Below are 22,410 nucleotides of genomic sequence, written 5' to 3' on the forward strand. Positions count from 1 at the left end.
ATTTTCAATGAGAAAACATTTCACAGATCTCAAATCTCCACAAATTTTCATTCCCTTTTATGCATTAAGCAACCACAATTCCCCAAAATACAGTGGCAAATTCTGAAATGCACTGACAGAAAGTCAAAAAAGAGAAGATGAGTATGGATTTTAGGATATGAATACCAGTGTATGATGGGAGCGTTAATAGCCACTCTAATTAAGTCCTCAGAAATAAAATATTTGTAAGGACTGTGATTCTGCTCAGTTAGTATTTTCAGTATGCCAAGTTCACCCTTGGCATAATCCATTTGTTTTCAGGAATCAATTTTGGTCCACTGTGATAAACAAGGCAAACATATGCTCTTACTTTTTAAAATAATGGCTAAGTAGACACGCTTTTTGCTGTGCTTCCTAATCTACAGAAGTACCAAATCTAGAGACAATGAATAATTGAGTTAATGATGCTGAGGAATATTACACGTAATAGAGATTTTACAATGGCTCTGAAATGCGTCCATTTGATTTATAGAAACATCACTGCTTCTGTATATGTCCCAGACTATGTGAGAGGGCATCTCTTGATAATAATGCATTCTGTGCATGCACCATTTGCTAGGATTTCACTTTCTTCTATGAAGTGTATGTTTACTTCTGCTGTACCGCTTGCCATTTACCATCTCACCGCAGGTCCTCAGGGAGCCCAGAATGCCCATTTTGGGCTGCCTGTTTTCAGCAGAGGAAAGACAATGCGTCCCAATTAGCCCAATGACCACCTTCCAGCAAACACAGAAATTTTCAGAAATGCTTAAGCTTAAAGAAGGCAATGCTTAATTTCACGTGCATGACTAGGAAGGGTCTTCCTTGAATATGGGGGCATGGCCTGGGAGACAGGCACAGCGCAGCATCACAGATGACAGCAGTACAGGTCTACCTGGGGAGGCAGAAGAGTGAGAGATGCGAGCCGGCTGTGAAAGTCTCTCTCCTGTGTGTATGTGACCTGACAGCATGCATCTGGGGCTCCGCAGGACTAAGCCCATCAAGAAAGATGCACTCCATATCCCAAGGGCACTAGGTCTTCATCCAGCACAAAACTGCAGGGGCAATTCCCATGGCTCTGTGGAGCTGAACTGAATTCATGGGGCTCTGTGGAGAAGAGATGATCTCAACAGAACCAATACGTAACAAGCGCTACTGAAATCATTACAAAGGGAAACAAAGCGAGGGAAATTGCATTGTTTGGGGTTTTTTTCAGAGGCTTTTTTGCCTTGAGAGAGAAAGGGGGAGAGATCAGACCTATGTCTTTAATACTAACTTGGAATATGAGTTTCATGGTAGGAAAATGCTGTGGAATAGACTAGAAAGCCACTTTCATATAGGACCTTTTTTCCCTCCAAATAATCCTATAGAATGTAAGGAGGATCTACAAAATCCAGTGACAAGGCTAATAGAATGAATAAGGTTTGTTATTACAAGCTGTAGAGTATTAAAAGAAAATAAAACTATATAAATGTTATTTCTATCTTTTTTGGGTTTTTTTAAGCTTTTTTTTTCAGGTAACCACTAGAAAATCTATGAGTGTTTTTGTAGGGTTATTTTTCCATTGGGACTTGCTGCTTGGGACATTGTAAGATGGCATTAATATGATGGTGCAGGTAAAGGAAGAGTTGCATTTAAGTACAACAGTAAATTGATGCAAATTGAGTATATGTTAAATGATGCTCTTATTTTCTCATAAGCAATAGGAGGGTAGCACAATTGTATGTGAGAGGAATTTTTTGTGAATGGGCTTATTTCACTATAAAAGAAGAGGAAACCTAATTCAACAAAATATTTCTTTATGCTCATACGTAATTAAAATGCAGATTTCGCACATTTCTTTAAGAAACACAAAGGATGTTCCTTCCCATATACTGTTTTGTAGAAAAAGACGCAAACAAGTAGAACATTTGGAAGTGCATTAGAGGCGCAGACCCTCGTCCTTTTGATGTCAATGTGAATCTTGCCATGGCTTCAATGTTGGAGTGTTGATAAGGAAAATGCCATAGCCAACATGCCTGAAGTGCCATATCCACTCACTCATGACTCCCGTCTATTTCCAGACTGGCTGAGCTAAACAGAGTCTGCACTCCTCAGGTACGTCTGTGACTATGGACAAACTGGGCCAGGGACCAAAAGGTGCCAAAACATGTTTTGCGGTGGTATATGTCAAAAAGAGGCAAAGCTAAATTTTACCAGTCATAGTCTCAAGAAAGACAGAATAGATCACTCATTTTTGGACTGATAAGCATGGGAGCCCTCAGCCTAAAGAGGCTGAGAGCAAATTCTTAGCACCAGAAAAAGGGGTTAGGATAAAAGTGCCTTCTCATCCATAACTCTAACCAGTACAAAGCTAAAAATACATGAAAAAGCAAACAAGTTATGTGGGTTGGATCAAATGGAAAAGATATTTACTTCACGGTAATGTCACCTCTCCTCTCTCATACATTGCAGAACCTACAGGCTGGGAAAATTACTGTGTCCTCCAGCATATAAGATAGTACAGAAGAACATATAAGCAAACCTCACTCACTGCTAGAAATATTTTTTGTGTCATCTGGAAAAGTTGAATTTCTCTTTGAGTGGCCTTACTCTGGTAACAAGAAAAGACAGTTAACATTTATTCATATGTTGTACTGATTAGGAAATATCTCTACAAACACAAGTTACTTAGAAACAGCAAGTCTGAAATAGGAGAAAACACCAAGAGAAAAACAAGCTGTAAATACATTTCAAAAGTGTGTTTGTTTTTTAACTTTTTCTTTTCTTGACTAGCACCATCTGTACACAATAAAGTATGAACATAAATGTTTGGATAATAAAGATTTGCAAGGCACTTAAGCAGTTTTTCTGGATAGGTTTTCTTTTAATGAACCTCTCAATGGAAGTCCTACAACCACCTTTCCTCCTCCCTCAGCTAACGCAGGGAAAGAAGTGTCTTCTGCCAGCAGTTCTTATTTACAGACATGTCCTTAAAGGTTCCTCAAAGTGCTCTTTTAGGCTAAGAGAATCAACAACCTTATATCTCCATTTTTCATGCTTGTCCTTTTTTTTTAATACTACTCTTCTGTATAGTAAAGCAAATCTCTCATACACACAGTTGAGACTTGACTCCAACCTTCATCCTCATTCTGTTGTCTTTGGGATGCTATTCAGAAGGGAAAAGGAGGATGGCAGAGATGTGCATTGAAATTCTCTTGAGGTTCGTTCTTTATCGGCGTCTAGAGGTGATGTCAAAACAGGTGATCATCATGAGATGGGCCTTGCAGAAGTTGACACGGTTTTCCAAACGCTCAGTCACACATTCCAGGGCCTCCAGGTATTCCAGAGAATCCAGCTCAAATACCTGCTCCAGATCAACTGTGGGAAAGAAAACACACAGATAGGAAAAGCAAACAAAACCCAGTGCTGGTTGGTGGGAGAGACAGCGCTAATTCAAGTCCTTAAAGCCATCAGTACTGTACACAACATTATCTCTGGCTTGCCATTGTCATCAAAAGCTGCCTTTTCTGTTTAATGGCTATTAAAATGGCACAGCAGCTTGCTGATAGTGAAGAATACTGTCACGATTGCATTGAATGCTTTCTTGAGTGATATGTTCTGCCATCCTCTCCAGAACTGCAGATGCCTTTTGCCACACTCCAACATCTTTCCCCAAGAAAAGCCACCAGAACTATTCTTCCAGCAACCACGTGGCTCACTGCAAAGAAACCGGCTGGCAAAAAACACCTGCAGGCTTCAGGTTAACCTTCACGCCCATAAGGAACACACAGGTTGAACATGATGGGGAAATTCAGCAATAAGGTGTAAACCAGCCCAAGTTAAATTTGTTTACAATGATTTTGATTGTTTGCATTCAGGGTCTGCTTCAGCACCATGCTTAAGCAAATTTTAATTCCTAGCACATACTTAAAGTCATCCCTATTTGGGGCATGTATACGAGATGTACTGACTCTATCACACATTCTGCTGACCAGAAAGAGATTTAAATAGGTGCTCTGCCCTGGGAGGACAAATCCTTTGCTGAATTCAGAACTTGGAGTTAGAAACCAACCTCCAACCTCCTTGCTCCTCACACCTCTCCCTGTTCCATGTGATTCTCACTAGATCACTCAAGAATGGCAAGGGAAGGTGTACACATCAATCATTCCACTGTAGGTGCCCGTATGCTGCCAGAAACCAGCTGGCAGCGGCTTCTGTGGAAGCCAAGTGTGAGATACGTTGTCTGAGCCAGCACTTCCTATCTCATCTGGTCCCTGAGTTCTGTGCCGTCCTTGAGGCTTTCTGCATTTATCACACTGGAATCGGAAGCAAAGGCATCACACAGTAAGCGGATGGCAATGTATCGCAAATTCTCTGCTCCCTTTAAATCTGTCCTTTTTACCTCTCTTCCTTAATAGCGTTCCTGAAACATACACCGTGGTTGCTTTGCAGGATGTACCAATCCAGTGTTAACTTATGGCAGCTGTTAAAAGAAGAGTTAGGATGCTTTAAGAGAACACACCAGCCGACCTCCTTTTGCTACCTGCAATTATCCTAAATAAATTGAAACTCTTTTTTTTTCCTAGGACTCTTTGACAGGAACTCGTCTGCTTGCTAATACTAAAAATTGTTGTACAATTACTGCAGTACTCTCTATTTTTTTTCCTTTGAGGTGTTGAGGTCCTTCTTCATTTGAATGTGAATGCCCTTTAAGCTCTCTGAACTTTACACATCTATAGTTATAAAAAATGGGCCAAATTCATTTTTCATGTAAGCCCACTGGTGCCAAGGGACAAGTTTGCTCCACAGTGTTATTTTGTGGTAGAAGAGCAGATTTATAATATTACTCATATGTCTGAGTGATCTGAGGCCAAAAGAAAAAAAAATCTCATTTTCAGGAGCTGTGGACTGAAACGCGTGAACGTTAATCTACCAATGGCAATATTCACCACTACAATGCTGTACCATTTCAACATTCAGCTCTCAGGCAAAAAAGACTGTTCAGTTCTACTGTCAACATTTAGTAAGAATTATAGGGACTAGTTCTAGAAATACAGTCAATCTAAAACCTGCCCTTAGGTCATATGTTGGTTCATTTTAGTTTACAAACACAGTAGCTCATTTCTCATTCTTAGCAAACATTTCCGCTCCCCTCCGTCCCCCTGCCATGAAATAAACCAAAGGACACCTATGAGTCCAGGCAATAAAACAACATCCTTACATTCACTGAGCCATTTATTAGGATCCAGCATCAGGTACTGTTTGGTCACCTCCAGTTCTCTCATTAACCACTCGTACTTGGCCTTGACCTCAGCAATTCTCTGCTGGCGATGCTCCAGGATTTTCAGCTTGGCATTGAAACATATCACTTCCTGCCAACCAGGAAAAAGGAGCAGGGAAGGAATAGGTGAAGAGGAGAAGGAATACCTAGATCCAGTCAGTCAAATGATCTTCCAATCAATAATACTGACAATGAGCCATTTACTCTGAAGCGTATGAATCACTGCATGAAATCATCTATCATCTGTTTTATTTTTATTGCTTTTGTTTGCTTTTGATGTTTTCCATCAGTGAGCTTTGGAGACTTTGCAATGATAGTTAATAATAAACCATAATAATTAATAACAGGCAGCATCCTGAAATCAGATTAACTGTAGCAAAACATTTCTGGGTTTTGTCACCAGAAGTTTGGCTAAGAAAATCTAAGCTCTTGGGAGAAGGAAATCCATTGCTTGCTGTATTAAAATCCTAAATACATCTCTCTGCTTGGCGCATAAGAAATGCAGTAGTCATATTATAAAATAAGAGAACTGGTAGCAATATCAAATTTAAAACATCCTTAAACAAAGGGAATATGTTATGAAAAGCTCTAGCAATTCACAATCATTAATAAAGAAGATATATTTCCTGCTAAGATATGAGGCACAGTAACAGCACAGGGTGCAGTGCTGTCTGGAGGCACCCAGCCTGGCCTCGGCCCGTATGCTGCCAGAAACCAGCTGGCAGCGGCTTCTGTGGAAGCCAAGTGTGAGATACGTTGTCTGAGCCAGCACTTCCTATCTCATCTGGTCCCTGAGTTCTGTGCCGTCCTTGAGGCTTTCTGCATTTATCACACTGGAATCGGAAGCAAAGGCATCACACAGTAAGCGGATGGCAATGTATCGCAAATTCTCTGCTCCCTTTAAATCTGTCCTTTTTACCTCTCTTCCTTAATAGCGTTCCTGAAACATACACCGTGGTTGCTTTGCAGGATGTACCAATCCAGTGTTAACTTATGGCAGCTGTTAAAAGAAGAGTTAGGATGCTTTAAGAGAACACACCAGCCGACCTCCTTTTGCTACCTGCAATTATCCTAAATAAATTGAAACTCTTTTTTTTTCCTAGGACTCTTTGACAGGAACTCGTCTGCTTGCTAATACTAAAAATTGTTGTACAATTACTGCAGTACTCTCTATTTTTTTTCCTTTGAGGTGTTGAGGTCCTTCTTCATTTGAATGTGAATGCCCTTTAAGCTCTCTGAACTTTACACATCTATAGTTATAAAAAATGGGCCAAATTCATTTTTCATGTAAGCCCACTGGTGCCAAGGGACAAGTTTGCTCCACAGTGTTATTTTGTGGTAGAAGAGCAGATTTATAATATTACTCATATGTCTGAGTGATCTGAGGCCAAAAGAAAAAAAATCTCATTTTCAGGAGCTGTGGACTGAAACGCGTGAACGTTAATCTACCAATGGCAATATTCACCACTACAATGCTGTACCATTTCAACATTCAGCTCTCAGGCAAAAAAGACTGTTCAGTTCTACTGTCAACATTTAGTAAGAATTATAGGGACTAGTTCTAGAAATACAGTCAATCTAAAACCTGCCCTTAGGTCATATGTTGGTTCATTTTAGTTTACAAACACAGTAGCTCATTTCTCATTCTTAGCAAACATTTCCGCTCCCCTCCGTCCCCCTGCCATGAAATAAACCAAAGGACACCTATGAGTCCAGGCAATAAAACAACATCCTTACATTCACTGAGCCATTTATTAGGATCCAGCATCAGGTACTGTTTGGTCACCTCCAGTTCTCTCATTAACCACTCGTACTTGGCCTTGACCTCAGCAATTCTCTGCTGGCGATGCTCCAGGATTTTCAGCTTGGCATTGAAACATATCACTTCCTGCCAACCAGGAAAAAGGAGCAGGGAAGGAATAGGTGAAGAGGAGAAGGAATACCTAGATCCAGTCAGTCAAATGATCTTCCAATCAATAATACTGACAATGAGCCATTTACTCTGAAGCGTATGAATCACTGCATGAAATCATCTATCATCTGTTTTATTTTTATTGCTTTTGTTTGCTTTTGATGTTTTCCATCAGTGAGCTTTGGAGACTTTGCAATGATAGTTAATAATAAACCATAATAATTAATAACAGGCAGCATCCTGAAATCAGATTAACTGTAGCAAAACATTTCTGGGTTTTGTCACCAGAAGTTTGGCTAAGAAAATCTAAGCTCTTGGGAGAAGGAAATCCATTGCTTGCTGTATTAAAATCCTAAATACATCTCTCTGCTTGGCGCATAAGAAATGCAGTAGTCATATTATAAAATAAGAGAACTGGTAGCAATATCAAATTTAAAACATCCTTAAACAAAGGGAATATGTTATGAAAAGCTCTAGCAATTCACAATCATTAATAAAGAAGATATATTTCCTGCTAAGATATGAGGCACAGTAACAGCACAGGGTGCAGTGCTGTCTGGAGGCACCCAGCCTGGCCTCGCATGACTTCTGAGGGGTGGCAGCCATCAAGATGTGCAGTAAGTGAGCCCACAGTGAGGGCTGTGCTACCCTCGCTAGCATGGGAGCATTCTCAATACAAGAACTATCCTCCTCCAAGCCTGTGTGAAGGTCCCAACCCTATTCTGCCTTCTGCTCTGTAGACAAATCTGCTGTGTGGGTGAAGTGCAGCGGAAACCCCACCCCGACTTCTGAGGGGTGGCAGCCATCAAGATGTGCAGTAAGTGAGCCCACAGTGAGGGCTGTGCTACCCTCGCTAGCATGGGAGCATTCTCAATACAAGAACTATCCTCCTCCAAGCCTGTGTGAAGGTCCCAACCCTATTCTGCCTTCTGCTCTGTAGACAAATCTGCTGTGTGGGTGAAGTGCAGCGGAAACCCCACCCCAAGAAGTGATGTTTTTCTCCATACAAAATTATGTCAGAGAACACCACCACAAACTGCCTAACCAAGTGACAGGGGCTAGGAAGAAAAAGTGCCTTAAAATAACAATAAAGTCTATATCCACAGTTCATCTAAAATTGGTGGTATTCCACCAACTTCAGATCCTCTTCCCAGTGATACCTCTCAAGAGCTGACCTTTACAATTCCCTGATCTTTTTGTAAATTTGGAGGCCTGAGGTTGGCAGGAACAACTTTGTTAGAGAAAAGACATTAGCTATCCTGAAAACAATACCATCAAAGCACTTGAGGCACCATTGCTGCCTTGAAAGACAGATGTGATGAGATACTAGAGCACAGGAACCACCAAGACCATAAGCAAGGGGCAAAAATGCATGGTGTCAACGTCCGCTAGCTGCTACGGAAGAAGGCGTAACTCAAGTCATAACTGCTCTTAAATGAGATAATAGGTTTTGCTGCCTGTTGAATTAACCATATACAATACTACACATTTCTGACTGCATAATCTGAATTCTCCCTCTTACACCCTCCAGGAGGAGGGAGACAGATTACATGGATTGTACTTACCTTGCTGTCCCCACCTCGTCGCCGCTGGAGCCTCTCCACATCATCTATCTCATAGACTTTGATCTCAAAGGGCTCCCCCAGCCCCCTCTGCCCACTTCGCAGGGGCCCATCCACCCAGCGGACTCCGGGGCTGTTTGCAGGCTTCCTTGCTGGGGAAGCAGCATCAAGTGATAAAGCTGGAATAAGCCTCCGTCTCTGTGAACCTGCAAATGCAGAAATTGCCATTTCATGTTAGCACGGTTATTGCCTCTCCTTTCTGCTTCACTTGCAGAGATGTCTACAAATTATATATATTCAGCCTTCTTACACGCAGAATAAAATGGAGTGAAAACCAGGGAGGCCATGGAAGTTGGGGTGAGCTGTAGCTGCGATGTGCCGTACCCACTCACCATGAGTCAGATCCTCACATGTTCTTTGGTGCCGGACTCCAGGATTTGATCCTCAGAGGGCATATGTACCCTAAAGTTTCCAGAGCTTGTGCCTGCTTCCCTTTGGTCAGGTCTTGGTATCTACAGGTATGCTAATGGAGAGCCAGAGCAGCAGGCTGGAACTGGTCTAGCTTTGCTTTCCTATCTCCTTACTGGTGCTGGCTCTTACAGCCTAAGGACAAGCATTAGCCAGCCTCTGCATAGATCATCTCCAGGGGAGGTGTGGTTTTGGTTTTTTTTAATCACAGCACAAAAAGCACTTTGATACTCAAGTTCTTTTACTATGCTGGAGTTGAGTGCCGGTATACCATCACCTAGTCCTTTGCATAACACCACTGTAGGCTGGCTAGAGCAGTAAAAACACTAGAGAGGACAAAACACCTGCAGCAAGTACACCCAAGCTTGGTGGTTGCCACCAGAGTTGCATTAGCCTTGTCTCTGCTCAGTAGAATATTCCCCTCAAACATTTCCCACTTACGCACTTACTGCAGCACTGGTGATGGATAAGAAAGCAGCAAGAATGACGGGCTGGCAGAAGGGTTAGTTACTGTGTCTGCTTCAATACCAGTGCTCATGCACACCCACTCTCCTTTATAATACCAGCACAGCGGATGGGAGCACTGCAGTAGCTGAAAATGTACCGTGGTTGATAAAGCCTATGCCATATGGAAAGCATCTACCACGTGAGTTGCCAAATCAGGGCCTAAGGTAAAGCAAGGGAGAAAAAGTACATCACTGGCCTGATGGCCGCGGTAAGGAAGTTGAGCATATGGTTTGTTGGGAGAAAGAACAGACACACACAAAAAAGAAAAACAACTGGTTACATTTCGTTGCTTGGTTTAGTACAATCAGAGCAATGGCTGGGTTTAAAAAAAAAAAAAAACCAAACGTTTTTGAGCTGACAACTCCTGCAGGGTCTCCCCTAGGAGACAGCAGGAATAGAACGGATGTGAGAAACCAAAAACAAAAGCCGGAGCCAGCAAGTTTGAATGAAACTATTAACTGACTCTCTTGGCTGCAAGAACAAAACTGATGCCAGCAGGGAAGGGATGCAGAATGATCATGCAGATTTTATTTTAAAAACAAGATAAAATCATTTAGAGGAATTTCCAGCACTACATTTATTGAAACTTAAATGTAAACAGCTTCAACATGTCTGCCAACCTGGTGCTTCAATGAAAGCTAAAAAAATAAAATTAAAAAAAAAAAATCTATTGATTGCCTAGTTTTTGGATTTGCAAGTAACAAAGCATTGTCTAGTTTCATTCATGGGAGTCCGTTTCTCTGCTGATTTTGCGAACTATCACATCTTATCCCATTGATTCCCAAGTGCAGCAGTCTGTGCTAGAAACCAGCAGTTAGTAACCAGAAATTAACCTGTAAATGATAGCTCTAAAATGGATGAGAACGGTCTATCTTGCTGTCTATCTAGAAAGCCTAGTCTACAGAGCTTTTATTTGAATGCATCTGAGACAACTCTATGCAAGAAAGGCAGAGCACAGCCAAGGCGGACAGACAGGGAGCTCTACATGGCCCAATTTATACCAAATGGCCTGAGATCTGGACTGCCCATCCTGTGACACCCATCATACTTGTGTTACTACTCAAACTGCAGCCCAGCAAAGGAGCCCATGCTAGAACAAGTGAAGCCTTACAAATACCAGCAAGTAGGAGTTATTTTAGACCTGTTGTACCAGCAACTGGAAGTCAATGTCAGCATTCACTTACCTTGAATGCATTTCTAAACTCTAGATTAAAATGCCTGATCAAGAGAAGAATCCGATCTTGAAAAAAGGAAAAGCAAGACCTGACCCATTACCATAGCTAAAAAGTGACAACGAGAGAGACACAGTTTGGGAAGACCCCAACAAACTGCAATGCTGCGGGTGACTCTTGTCAGCGATGCTAGAGAAAGGCAACCAAATGGTGAGAGGAGCTGCTTACTTGAAGGGAGGTGAGACAGGGTGGCGGACTATTAAATTTTGTTACATGCGGGGAGAGATCCTGCAATGGGCTCAGCCCCTCCTGGGAAACGAGCCCTCCACTTGCTTAGATGTGAAGAGCACTGAGTACATCCCTAGTGTCACTCAAGACCAAAAGGATTTAGGCATTAAATACTGTTTAAAATACTTTTTAGGCTTTTAGCCATGGTGTCTCACAGGAGCAGCCTTTGAAATTTTGCCTGAGTGTAAAAACAATCTCTTTCCTATCTTTGCTGCTCATCAACTTTTAGAGCCAGCAACACTTACAAGCATCAGATCTGACCTCCTGTGCAATACAGCCGCGTGCTGCTAATTCTTTTTACTTTGTGCCCTGCATTGATGGTCACATCTCCTTGCATGCCGTGCCTGTGGACTAGCTCTAGCATTTCAACAAAGCAGCTGAGCAGACTGGAAATACCTTCTGTCCAGCTCTCCTATGCATGGCTGAACTATGACTAAGGTAGTTCCTTTTTCTGTGATGTTTGATTTTCTTCCTTTTTTCTTCCCTCTTTCTTTTTTCCCCACTGTGGCTGTTAACACCAACTTCTTGTGTAATGGGGCACTTTTAAACCATCCCCACTGGAAAAACTGCATCTCCAACCAGAGCGAAAGTCCAGGTCTGAGACACTATGGGAATGCAGGTGGATGGCTCCAATTCACCTTACCATGAGAACAGTGTCAGGCTGTTATTTGGAGCAAAGCAAAACAGATGTCACCAGCGTATGAATTACAGGGATGATGGTAAATGTTTTTGCATTTAGTTTCCATTCGTATACATTTGGCTCAATGAGAAACAGAAGCCTGTGGTCTAGAAGGAGGGCTCCAACCTGAGGCTCCAGCTAATAGCGCTTACCCCTTGGTGGAGCGGCAGCGGAGGCTACAGCAGTGGCAGGAGACATGCTAACATGAGCTCATTATGTTTTTCTAGCCAGAGCTCACGCCTGGATAGCCCGTGGGTTATCACAACAAAGCGAGGCTGTCAGCTCTCGGCGCACCGGGGCAATGCGGCAGGGCAGAGCCGCCTGAGGCGAGCAGACTCACCGCCGTCTGCCCAGGGGCTCCTTCAGGACGCAGGGGCTGCCTGCGCAGGTCTCCCTGCCCCATCGCAGTGGGTACGTCTGCGTGTGAGGCAGAGAAGAAAGAGAAAGAGGGATGTCTTTTTATCTGAGCCTTCAATGCTGACTCAGGATGATTCATCTGAGGTTTAGTGTGCTTTGGGGAGACATGAAATGAAAGATCTCCTGCATCTTTGCAGTGAGGCAAAGCCCAATCTAGTTTATTCTAAACATGCAGTGATTAATAGGCTGTTTATTAGTTCAGGTACAGAAAATAACGGTGTCTTTTGACAGGAGACTCCTGCCACTGACCCCTCCATTTAGCCTCTGTTTTTTCTGATTTCACCTTAATTGGGATCAGTAAAGAGATACAGCCAAAGCAGAGCTTCAGGTTGAATGTCACAAAGCAGTTGACAGCTTGCTCATCTGTATCAACATGCAGACACAACAATTAAATTGTTAAAATGAATACAGTTTTCCATTTACATAGCAAATACCCATTTGAAGCCCCAAATTTATTGGTAGCACTTGATGGGGTTAGGATCTCATAAATTTTGACTGTATAATAAATAAAACGCTTTGTAGGAATTACAGCGCGCCGCTCCTCTACATCCCCACACACGTCTCACGAAGGCAGCAGGCAGCCCGGGAGCTCAGCAGGAGCAGCTCTCGGCAGGTCCCTCCCACTTCTGCCCCACCAGCTGGGACTGGGGGAGCGTGCACCCTGCCCAGTACCTCGGCAAGCTGGCTGACCCTCCTGCCGTGTAAATGGGATTCATTCCTCCATTAAAAAAAAGAATTTTATACCAAAAATCGATCTGAAAGAAATCCTGTAAGCTGAACCCAGGACAGAATAACGACACTTTCATTTATGACCATCCAGCAGGTAAAGCAACATGCCATTTGCTAAACGTCTTGGAGGATATGTTTTTCACTCAGTTTGAATTTATCCACACTCAGAATAACCTCTCTTGAGACTAGCTTGAGTATGAATAACCAGGCTATGAAATAGCCCTGAAAATGCACAGAATACAAGATTTGCTTTCGCAACAGATCTGTTGCTCTACCTTGAGCTGTTGGTTAAGGTTTGGCCACATTAAAATTAAGATGAAGGGAGTAACACAGCAGTGAAGGTGTGCAGTGTGAAAATAGATCTGACTGAAGAGTGGCACTGAAGCTACAACATACTTCAGCAAAGATAAGCCTGGAGAAGCCTTCAGGTATTAGAAACACAGACCAAGCCAGCTAGGTATGCAAGGGTAACTTTAAGGATAAGAAGACTCACTGACCTCAGTAAAATTGCCCAGCTACATTAGGATGTGTGCTCATAAAAGTATGTGTTGACCAGGGCAGAAACCTTAAGAGGTCTGGTTTTGCTTAAGTACTGTATATTTTGGAGTGTTCCCCTTAGATTGCTTTCCAAGCACACATTCCAGACTGAGCATCTTTTCTGTGAAAAAAGTAAAGGCAGAAAGTATAAATGCAAAATCTTCATGAAAAGAAGTGTGACGCATATCTCTTCAAAGCAGGATACATCTGAATGGGATGCAAAACAACTGCTGTCCTAGAAATTTCAAAGTGTTTCAAACAGAAAATGAAACTGTAACTTGATATATCATAATTTCGGAAGTTTATAGTGTGTGCTCAAAGGCAGGATGTGGAGCCAAAGCTATTCCCCACTGCACTTAATGTTACAGGAGGTAAAATTGCCTTTCTGTACAGAACCTGTTGTTCAGTATTTTGTTTTTTCTCACTGGACAGTCTCAAAGTCAAGAAGATTACAAAAAGCAATCCTGGCTAAGTAGAGCAGTACCCCTAAGCTCCCACTGTTCCTTCTGTGGCTTCATTTCCAAAAAATATTGTGCTTCCAGTAGCAATAGCATCAACCTCAAATGTAGCATCAAACTGTTTGCTTACTGGTAAAGATTATCCATCCTGTTCCCCTAGCTGCTCCTCACTGTCTGACAACGGGGCTCCTGCTTTGTTTGAGTTGAAAACACAATGCTGACTTCTCCTCTCATTCCCATTTCCTAATGGGGTCTGCCCTCATGGGCAATTGTCCATGACTGAACCAACTCCTCCCCATTCCTTTGACCTCCTTTCTCCTAGTTTATTTTATAGTGCACTTTCACCAGTGCAGAGCACATAGCTATTCACTCCTCGGATTTTCATACAGTTTGCACAGTTCCCCTCCCAATTACTGAAGACACTGTCAATGCTTTCAAGCGGAAGGTGCCTCTGGCTTCACCAGAAGTATTTAGGGTGCCCATCTTGAGGTCAGTACTCCAAACACCAAAGAATCCAGGCATTTATTGCCAGAAAATCTAAACAGCATTCGCTCATTCTGGCAATTCAAATTACATAGGAAAGACCATGTTGCACCTCAACACCTGGAATAGGAAACACTGACAGGATCCATCATTCAGGAGAAAATCTTCTATGCCCACCTCACTGTAAAATAATTCAGGCCGTATTCTGTGTTGACTTATATGCAATCCTGCTGTTGTGAATCAATAAGAAGTATAAGGACACTTGAGGCTAGAAACCACTGCTTGCTGTACATAGGAATAAAGCAACACTTGTTTGTCATCTTCCATCCATACCTGTACTAGATATGTTGCTTCTGTATTGGTATAAGGAACATGCTGAGGTACAGCCTACTCCTAATTTTTTTCTACCCACCCAGTTCATCTCTTAACCTTGCTTCCTGAATTACTGTCTCACTTTAAAAGGAGCTTTTGGGGGCAGTTTAGAGCTGGTGAATGAGCACTCCTGAAACCAGATCAGGAAGCAGCCCTCCTGCAGCATGGCAGGTTGACAAGTAATCTGGGAGACGCTCCAGGAAAGATGCACATCACGGGGGGGTGAGTTTTCAGCACCCCAGATCCCTAGCAAAAAACCACCAGAGCCTCCTCTTCTAAATATTTATCTCACTTCAGGCTGGATTTTGGTTTAACAGGTATTTGTCAGCATTGTGGCATTATGTAAGGAGCTGGTTATTGTTACCACAGTACTGCACTAAATAGCTGCGCCAGTTGCTTGGGCAGCAAAGGCAGAGGCTGGAGGCGGAAGGGGCTCTGCAGCCAGAGCATTAGCTCCCGACAGGACAGTGGTGGAGGCATTCCAGTGAGCTAATTCTGTGGCAGTGTCAGGAGCAGGTTTTATTTACACCCAGCCTAATGGTGTGCGACTCAGTCATGCATGTTACATGGAGCCTTCACCGTCCACAATAGCCTGCTGCCATTTCCTCTATTAAATCATTCCTATGTTCATGTGGCTGAAAGCTCAATGCTGGCATGCAGTAGTCAAGCGTGTAAAAAATGATTACTCTGATCCCTTTCAACACAGATTTGCTGCATGAAATGGCCTGGCTTTGACCTGGGAAAATCAATGCTGTTGTTTTAATGAACAAAAAAAAATTGGAGCTGAAGCCCGCACTTCCCCTCCCTCTGCTCCCCCCAGGGCTGTCCAGCCAGCAGTCACATGCATAAAGTGGTCACCTGCATGCAAACAGCTTTTTGCTGTATAATTCTAAACATCCTTTGTCATGGTAAAGGTATAATGCAGGATATCAATTAGTTACCATCACTTGTAATCAAGTTAAAGTAGAAACCCTGGAGATGCCCTAAGGCTTTGTGATACAAAGGGCAATTTTCAGCTCCCCACACTGTGCCTTAGGCAGTCTAAACATAAACCAAATTCCTTTTCACTTGGAAAAGCTCAGACTCTTTTTGTTGGTGTTTTGTTTCATCATTATCATTTTGGCCACGTTTCAAAATGCGATGCTTTGCAATATTGGTTGGAGATGGACTTTCATAATTTACAGTCCGCAGATTCAGCCTCCAGCTTTTTCTGCGGCTTTCGCAGGCAGGGCTAAGTGCTTCCAGAGGGTGAATGTGTTCAAATATAGAGTTTTCAGGGCTTTCCAGGAACCTCTAAATCTCCATCTTTAAAACCATCCCACCAATGAAACCCACAGCACAGAAGTAAGAGAGAAAAAGGGACTCTAATTGTAGATAATTATTGTCATGTCTTAACAGTCTGTCTTTTTATTAAAGTGTTTAAAATCACGTAGCAATTTCCTCTGCTTTGGTGGTGAAACTTAGTACTGAGAAAGAGCTGCAAGGAGTCATGAAACTTTACTGCAAAAGCCATAAAATGCTGTAGCAGGAATCTTTAATTATCTATAGTCAGACAGGTTCCCCATGCAAAGAAGATTGAAGCATGTGCACAAACACACACACACCTACGCACGCCAATCCTATCCTGGACTGACAAAAGCAGGGTCCTGCAAACGCTGAGATATACAACTGCAACTCAGGGCACAGGTCTAAACTTCAGGAAGTCAGTGTTTGGAAACCTTGATTTTCCCCCAGTCTTGTCCATACTTGGCCTTACTGTCAATAGCACCCCTTAGATTTTTGTTTTCTGATGCTCACTGATACCCAACATTCAGGAAGGCTGAACCAACTTGAAAGCACTTTACATGTAAGGACTTTCTCCCCTAAGCCTCACCTCTTCAACAGGCGTCTTCCTTCCCACCAGGGTCACATCTTCCTCCCATGCCCGAGTCCTGGGTCTTTGCCCCTGTGAGCAGGTCCATGCACGTCAGCTGGCAGGCAGCTGTCCCCACCAGTGCATTACGCTGGCAGCTGCACACCTGCTGCTCCCCCAAGCCTGCTTGGGCCACAGAGTGCTGCCCTGAGTGTTTCACCCTGCTGGCACCAGCCCCAGCACCAGTAAAGCTCCAGACTCAGACTCAGCTCCAAAAAACCTCAGCTAGAGAAATCAAAGGAGGCACATTCTTTGGCAGAGGTCCGTCCCATCTCGGCAGAGCACTGCAAGCAGTGATAGACTGTAGCCCTTAGGTCTAACTGGATGGCATATGGGACGGGGGCTCTCTTAGGCACCCAACCCTATTCCCACAGGGAACAGGAAAAAAACCAGCCTCAGGGAGGTCTCTGTGATCTCCATGGAAAGCCTCTTCTCAGAGTCCCCCCCTTTCTGCTGTCCCTGGAGAAGGTCTCCTTACCCCTCTGGCAGCTCCGAAACATTGTAAGGGGTGGGAACAGGTAAATAGCATCTGTAGGAAATGGGGGGTAAAAGGCAGAAAAAAGGCATTCATGCACATTACATGGGAATGCAAACAGGGCCTGGCTGTAACCAGGTAAACCTCAATAGAGTCTAGGCTCTTGCTTTGCTGTTAGCTCACAGCAGGCAGGACCTGGAGCTAGCACCAAAGCTGCATCTCTGAAATCATCCAGTCACGTTTTGCATTGAGAATTATTTTAGAGTAATTCCCATGTACACCCAAACTAAACTGGGGAAAAGATGCTAACAACCAAACCAGAAGAGCAGAAAGCAGGAAGGTAACACTTCTGATCTAAGGACCCTGCTGTTACTTTTTCCACAACACCATTATCTAGTTTTATGAGCTGGTAACCAGGGAACACAGAAATTACATGAGTTGCCCAAGGTGATACAGTGAACCAGCAGCACACCAGAGAATACAACATAGATCTTGCAAGTCCTAATCTGCCACTCTGCCTGCCTCCCTCTCATACCTGTTGTGTTCCCAGGATACAAATATGGCTTTGGTAAAATGGAGTTCAGCCGGAATGCATTTCCTGATCATGTACAGGAGTACGTATTATAAAAGCATCCTTATCGTTGCCTTTCCATGGAGCAGCACTGGGCCATTACACTTGAAATTTCTGAGGAATTAAAAAATAATATATAACGTACAAACTATGCCCTAACACTTCACTGCCCTGCTCAGGACAGCACTGCCTACCCAAGAGAGAGGAGACTAGAGCCAGAATCAGAAATATGGCTGAGATGCCAATTGTTTTTTACAGGGGAAAGGCCCAAGGAGTGAGCAAAGAAATCAGAGAAAACATAGTTGCACAGATGCTTGCGGGTGGAGAGGGAGGAAGGGCCTGCCACAAAAAGAAAATAACAAATGAAACCCTCCTCTCTTACTGCTCAGCAAGGGCAGGGGAGGATGTGCGGCCAAGTCAGTTGAGGTTAGGTGTCAAGGGTGCCTGCAATTTAACCCTGGATCTGGCTCTCACTTAGTTGTAGGCATTGGGCAAGTCAGTAAAGTCCTCTGCCTTCATTTCTCCATCAGTAAAATGGGGTCTGGAATAATACTTACACCACAGGGTGGATTAAAGAGCGGGGGGTACAAAGCTTTGAAATGTACAGCTGTAGATCAGGGCTAAATAGCTCTGTTTCGGCCATAAGCAGTCACTTTGGGGCAATATATGCTGACATGATGTTATAGGACCAGTGTTAAATGCTAGAAAGATGGGAATGTTTATTAAATGGATAGGTTAGCTTCAGGGGAAAGGCTTATGTGCTTCATGATGTAAACACATGATTTTTCAATAGGTACCAGAATGCAAGGGGCAAATATTTTTCTTTATTTTCTTTTAAATTTTGTACACACAATATTGGGCTGTCTGTGAAACGTACAGGTACCCAGGCAGAGCCCAAAATGTAACCTAAGGCTAACACTGAAGGATATGAACTAGCTTTATCTTTCAAAAGCTGTCAATGTAGGGCTGATGCTTCATGTATGACATTCAGGGCAGAAGCACCTACACATACAAATAATGCACTTAAGAGCATTGAAAGACAAGATCTTAATCTCAAGAAAAAAATGATGTCTCTCCAATGTGTCAGAACTTCAAAAGTAATTGTGAGATCTGACAGGGCTGCTGGTGATTCTCTTAAAGACTCTTTATAGCTCCTCTTACAGGGACCTTGGGCTGATTCATGTTGATCGTGTCTGACAGCTAGCATTTCTGTTAATAATAATCATAAATAAAGTGGACACGGTTGCCTGACCTGAAATGAGCATATCTATAGTGCCATATCCATTACAGCACAGTGGATCTGTGACCGCAAATCAGGAAAGGTCCAATGCTCTTGACGCTATGTATTAAAATAATATCTGTCTTTTAAGAGCTCAGAACCTTTGTCTGCTATCTTTTTCATTAAAAAGTGTTCCTTAAGAGAGAACATGTGCACTAGAACAGACCTATAGAAAGGAGATATTACAGAGGATGAAAGATTGCAAACCTTTGCATTCTTTTTATTACACAATAAAAATATATATGTGAACAGCTCTATTCTCCCTTATATCTCAGCTCCTCCTTCATGTTCTCCTGCATTGAAGTCATAATCCTGGTTTTATGCCATCATAAATCTGCTGACATGTGAAAAATTATACTATTATCAAACACATCAAAACAGAATTATGATTTCACTGCTGCAGGACCAAATGCAAACAGGAGCTGGGTTATAAGAAAGTGAAGCCTTATTAATTTCTGGGCAGTGGTTTGCTGCTAGAGATATGGAAGGTAGTAAAGATTTATTTTTTTTAATTTGCATAAAACCCCTGGTTGTACTTATACACAAATAAGCACAACTCATTCAAAACAATACAGGAATTACTTGCAGATATAGGGAATCACTCTCAAAAGTATCAGAAATAACACACTTGGAATCTCTCCATGTCAGGTGACAGGCTGAATTAAGAGAGAAGCTTCACAAAGTACTTTGAGGGAGGTCAACATGCCAGACTATGCTGAGCCCACCGGGGCAGGCAACTTCCAGGGACACAGGCCCTCCACTGAAAACCCTCCACCCCAGAGATTCAGGTCCAGCAATGGGTAGATACCTGCAATGTTGCTGACCAGGGAGAGAAGAACTAAACCACACAACAAATTAGAATAAAGAGATTAATCTGTCAGCCAGCGAAAAAGTTGTATTTGGTGAAAAACACAGGTCAGATGTTACACAGCAGTAAAAAAGCAGCAAAGCCTAGATTCTCCATGTTTCCCGCTAAAGAAAGGTTCCTGCTCGCCCCCTCACTCACCGCCTTTGCGTATCTACACAGCATGACAAACCAGTGCCACCGCTCTGCCAGGTAGGCCAAGGCTGGCTAGACCATGGAGAAGCCTCTTCTCTCCAGGTGTGTCTTCCAGACTGCTACCAGAGCAACCCGAAACCCGAGTCTCAAACAGTCCTCTCTTCTTAACTCCCTTTTCACAGCCACTGACACAGTGTTCAGTCCTACACAGGGGTTATCAAAAGCCAAAGTTGTAAGCCAAAATAGAACCCTGATATAAAGTACAACACACAGATCTGAAGCTCTTCTGTAATTACAACACAAACACAATGTTTTCCTCACTCATATCTCCAGCCTTGTCCAGCCTCCAATGTGCTATCTAAGCAGAGAAAAGTGAAATGAAACAAGTTTTATGAGCATCACAGCAAACAGATCCTGGTCTCCTACTGATTTAGGTTTAGGATGAACTCTGGAGTCTAAAGAATCCGCAGGCTCTGACTGAAGCTCTTCTCAGAGTATTTTTTTGAAGTATCTCCCCCAGGGAAAGGGGTGCATGTTCTGTAGTGTCTAATAAGGCTAAATCTACATTGTAATTTTCTCTCTGTTCCCTCATCTGCATAGCTGCCTGTTTTCACAGAACTTGATAATTTTCTTCATCTAAATGTCCTGTGGAAAAAGTCCATATCATATGGGCAGCTTCTCCACAAGATAAAAGCCAGTTGACAGTATACACCCAGAAACACAGTCTCTGCAGACAGCTTTGTTTCCTTTTCCACAACATACAAATCATCCTTTTTTTTCTTGCAAGTTACCATTAAAAAGTTTATATTTGAAAGGAGCTATTAAAGGAACAGCTCCTCAGAAAGAGGAAAATCAATTTACTGCCACGTAAACTGAAGGGATAGGAAAGAGGTTTTCTCATAGGATGCAAAGTTAACTTCAGAAAGATTATTTCATCACTTGGTCTGTGCTTGCACTGTGGAGAGTGATCACTTTCAGATGCATCCTCTGAACAGGTACAATCCGCCATGCACTTATGCATATGGTTTTAATAGCGGTATCTACTGTATTCACATCTGTTCTGCACCTGTTCTTCCTGCTACCACAGTTAAGAGCATAAAGAAAGGGAGAGTTATGCATTACTCAGTTAGTTCACTGCAAATGAATCCCAGAGGTGAGTATCCCAGCAAGTGGAAATGGCTGGTGAATTAGGAAATCTATGAGAATAACACATTTTGAACAGCCAGCGCTACTGTAAGATAAGTAGCCACTGATATTTCACATACCTGTGCTCATCAGTTCCAATGCCAATGTGCATTTTTTTCAAAAGTAGGTTAGGCAGGACTCGCATTTCAGGTTGGGAAAACAGCACCCGGGAAAAAGGTGAGGTGACCAGCTGATGGATGCTCCTCATCCCTGTCCTGCGATTTTCTGAAACTCATTCTGGTGGGAAGATGTACCAGTTGCAACTGCACAGACTCTTGGTATGACCCAGGAGGCACTTGCCATCTAATTAAAAAGTCCTGATATAGCGTGAAAGCTACTGGGGATTATATCTGAACAAAGATGAAGTCTTTCTGATCCTTTCTATGATCACTAAAAAGGTTTCAGATTTGCAAGTGCTTCAGTGCAGTAGTTCCCATATATTATTAATAATAGAATTTATTATTTGTTATCAATAAATTACTGGGAAAAGAAGGACTCATAACTCAAAAGTTAAAAAACAAGAGTCTCAGAGGCAGGATATCATCTTTCAAGGGGCATGGGCACAACTTTGTTCTATCTTCTAGGTAGGAAGAAGGAACTCAGCGGTGGTTTCAGCTGTGGGGCATCTTGCACCTTTGGGCATCCAGAGCACACAAGGAGGAAAAGTGGGCTCACACAGATACTGCTATTCAGCAAGACTCTGGTCTTGTGGGGGTGAAACACGTGCATACCAAGAGGGGAGTCTGTGCCCAAAGTGCTTAAGAGTAACAGTTACATTTCACCACCTCACAAAGGCATCTTTCTGGAATCAAGTCAGAAGAATATTTATATAAATAAATACTTGAATGTGGCTGCCATTGGCAATACTAACTGGTTTTAGGGATAAATGTTCTTCTGGTCATATGAAGTAAACCTAAGTGAAATGGGTGAGGGGGAGACTCCACTGCAAAGGCAGCGCAACCACACAGGATTTGTGCATGTTGTAAAATGAAGAAACTGGAGCCTAGGACACTTACCCTGGCCTTGCTTTTCTGCTGAGAGATATAGCTGGTACTGAATTAGCTCACCTTTAGGGCTAGCCTCCCCACCATGTACTAGTTACCTGCTTTGGTCTGCATCCCTC

The 22,410-nt window shown here is 42.8% G+C and overlaps 1 protein-coding gene across 1 annotated transcript in view; it reads right to left on the minus strand.

The window, feature by feature from the left end:
- Window positions 1-2,634: 2,634 nt before the first annotated feature.
- KIF26B (kinesin family member 26B) overlaps window positions 2,635-22,410 on the minus strand; it is a 215,068-nt gene continuing 195,292 nt past the window's right edge. Inside the window, exons 13-15 of the mRNA XM_009276296.2 lie at window positions 8,759-8,961; window positions 7,019-7,169; window positions 2,635-3,378 (exon numbers count right to left, since the gene is read on the minus strand). Of these exons, the coding sequence (XP_009274571.1) occupies window positions 3,230-3,378; window positions 7,019-7,169; window positions 8,759-8,961 (503 nt within the window). The 3' untranslated portion in view covers window positions 2,635-3,229. The remainder of the gene's footprint in view (window positions 3,379-7,018; window positions 7,170-8,758; window positions 8,962-22,410) is intronic.

This window comes from Aptenodytes forsteri, unplaced genomic scaffold (genome assembly GCF_000699145.1).
Source record: "Aptenodytes forsteri isolate BGI_AS27 unplaced genomic scaffold, ASM69914v1 Scaffold10, whole genome shotgun sequence".
In the NCBI taxonomy this organism is placed as follows: domain Eukaryota; kingdom Metazoa; phylum Chordata; class Aves; order Sphenisciformes; family Spheniscidae; genus Aptenodytes; species Aptenodytes forsteri.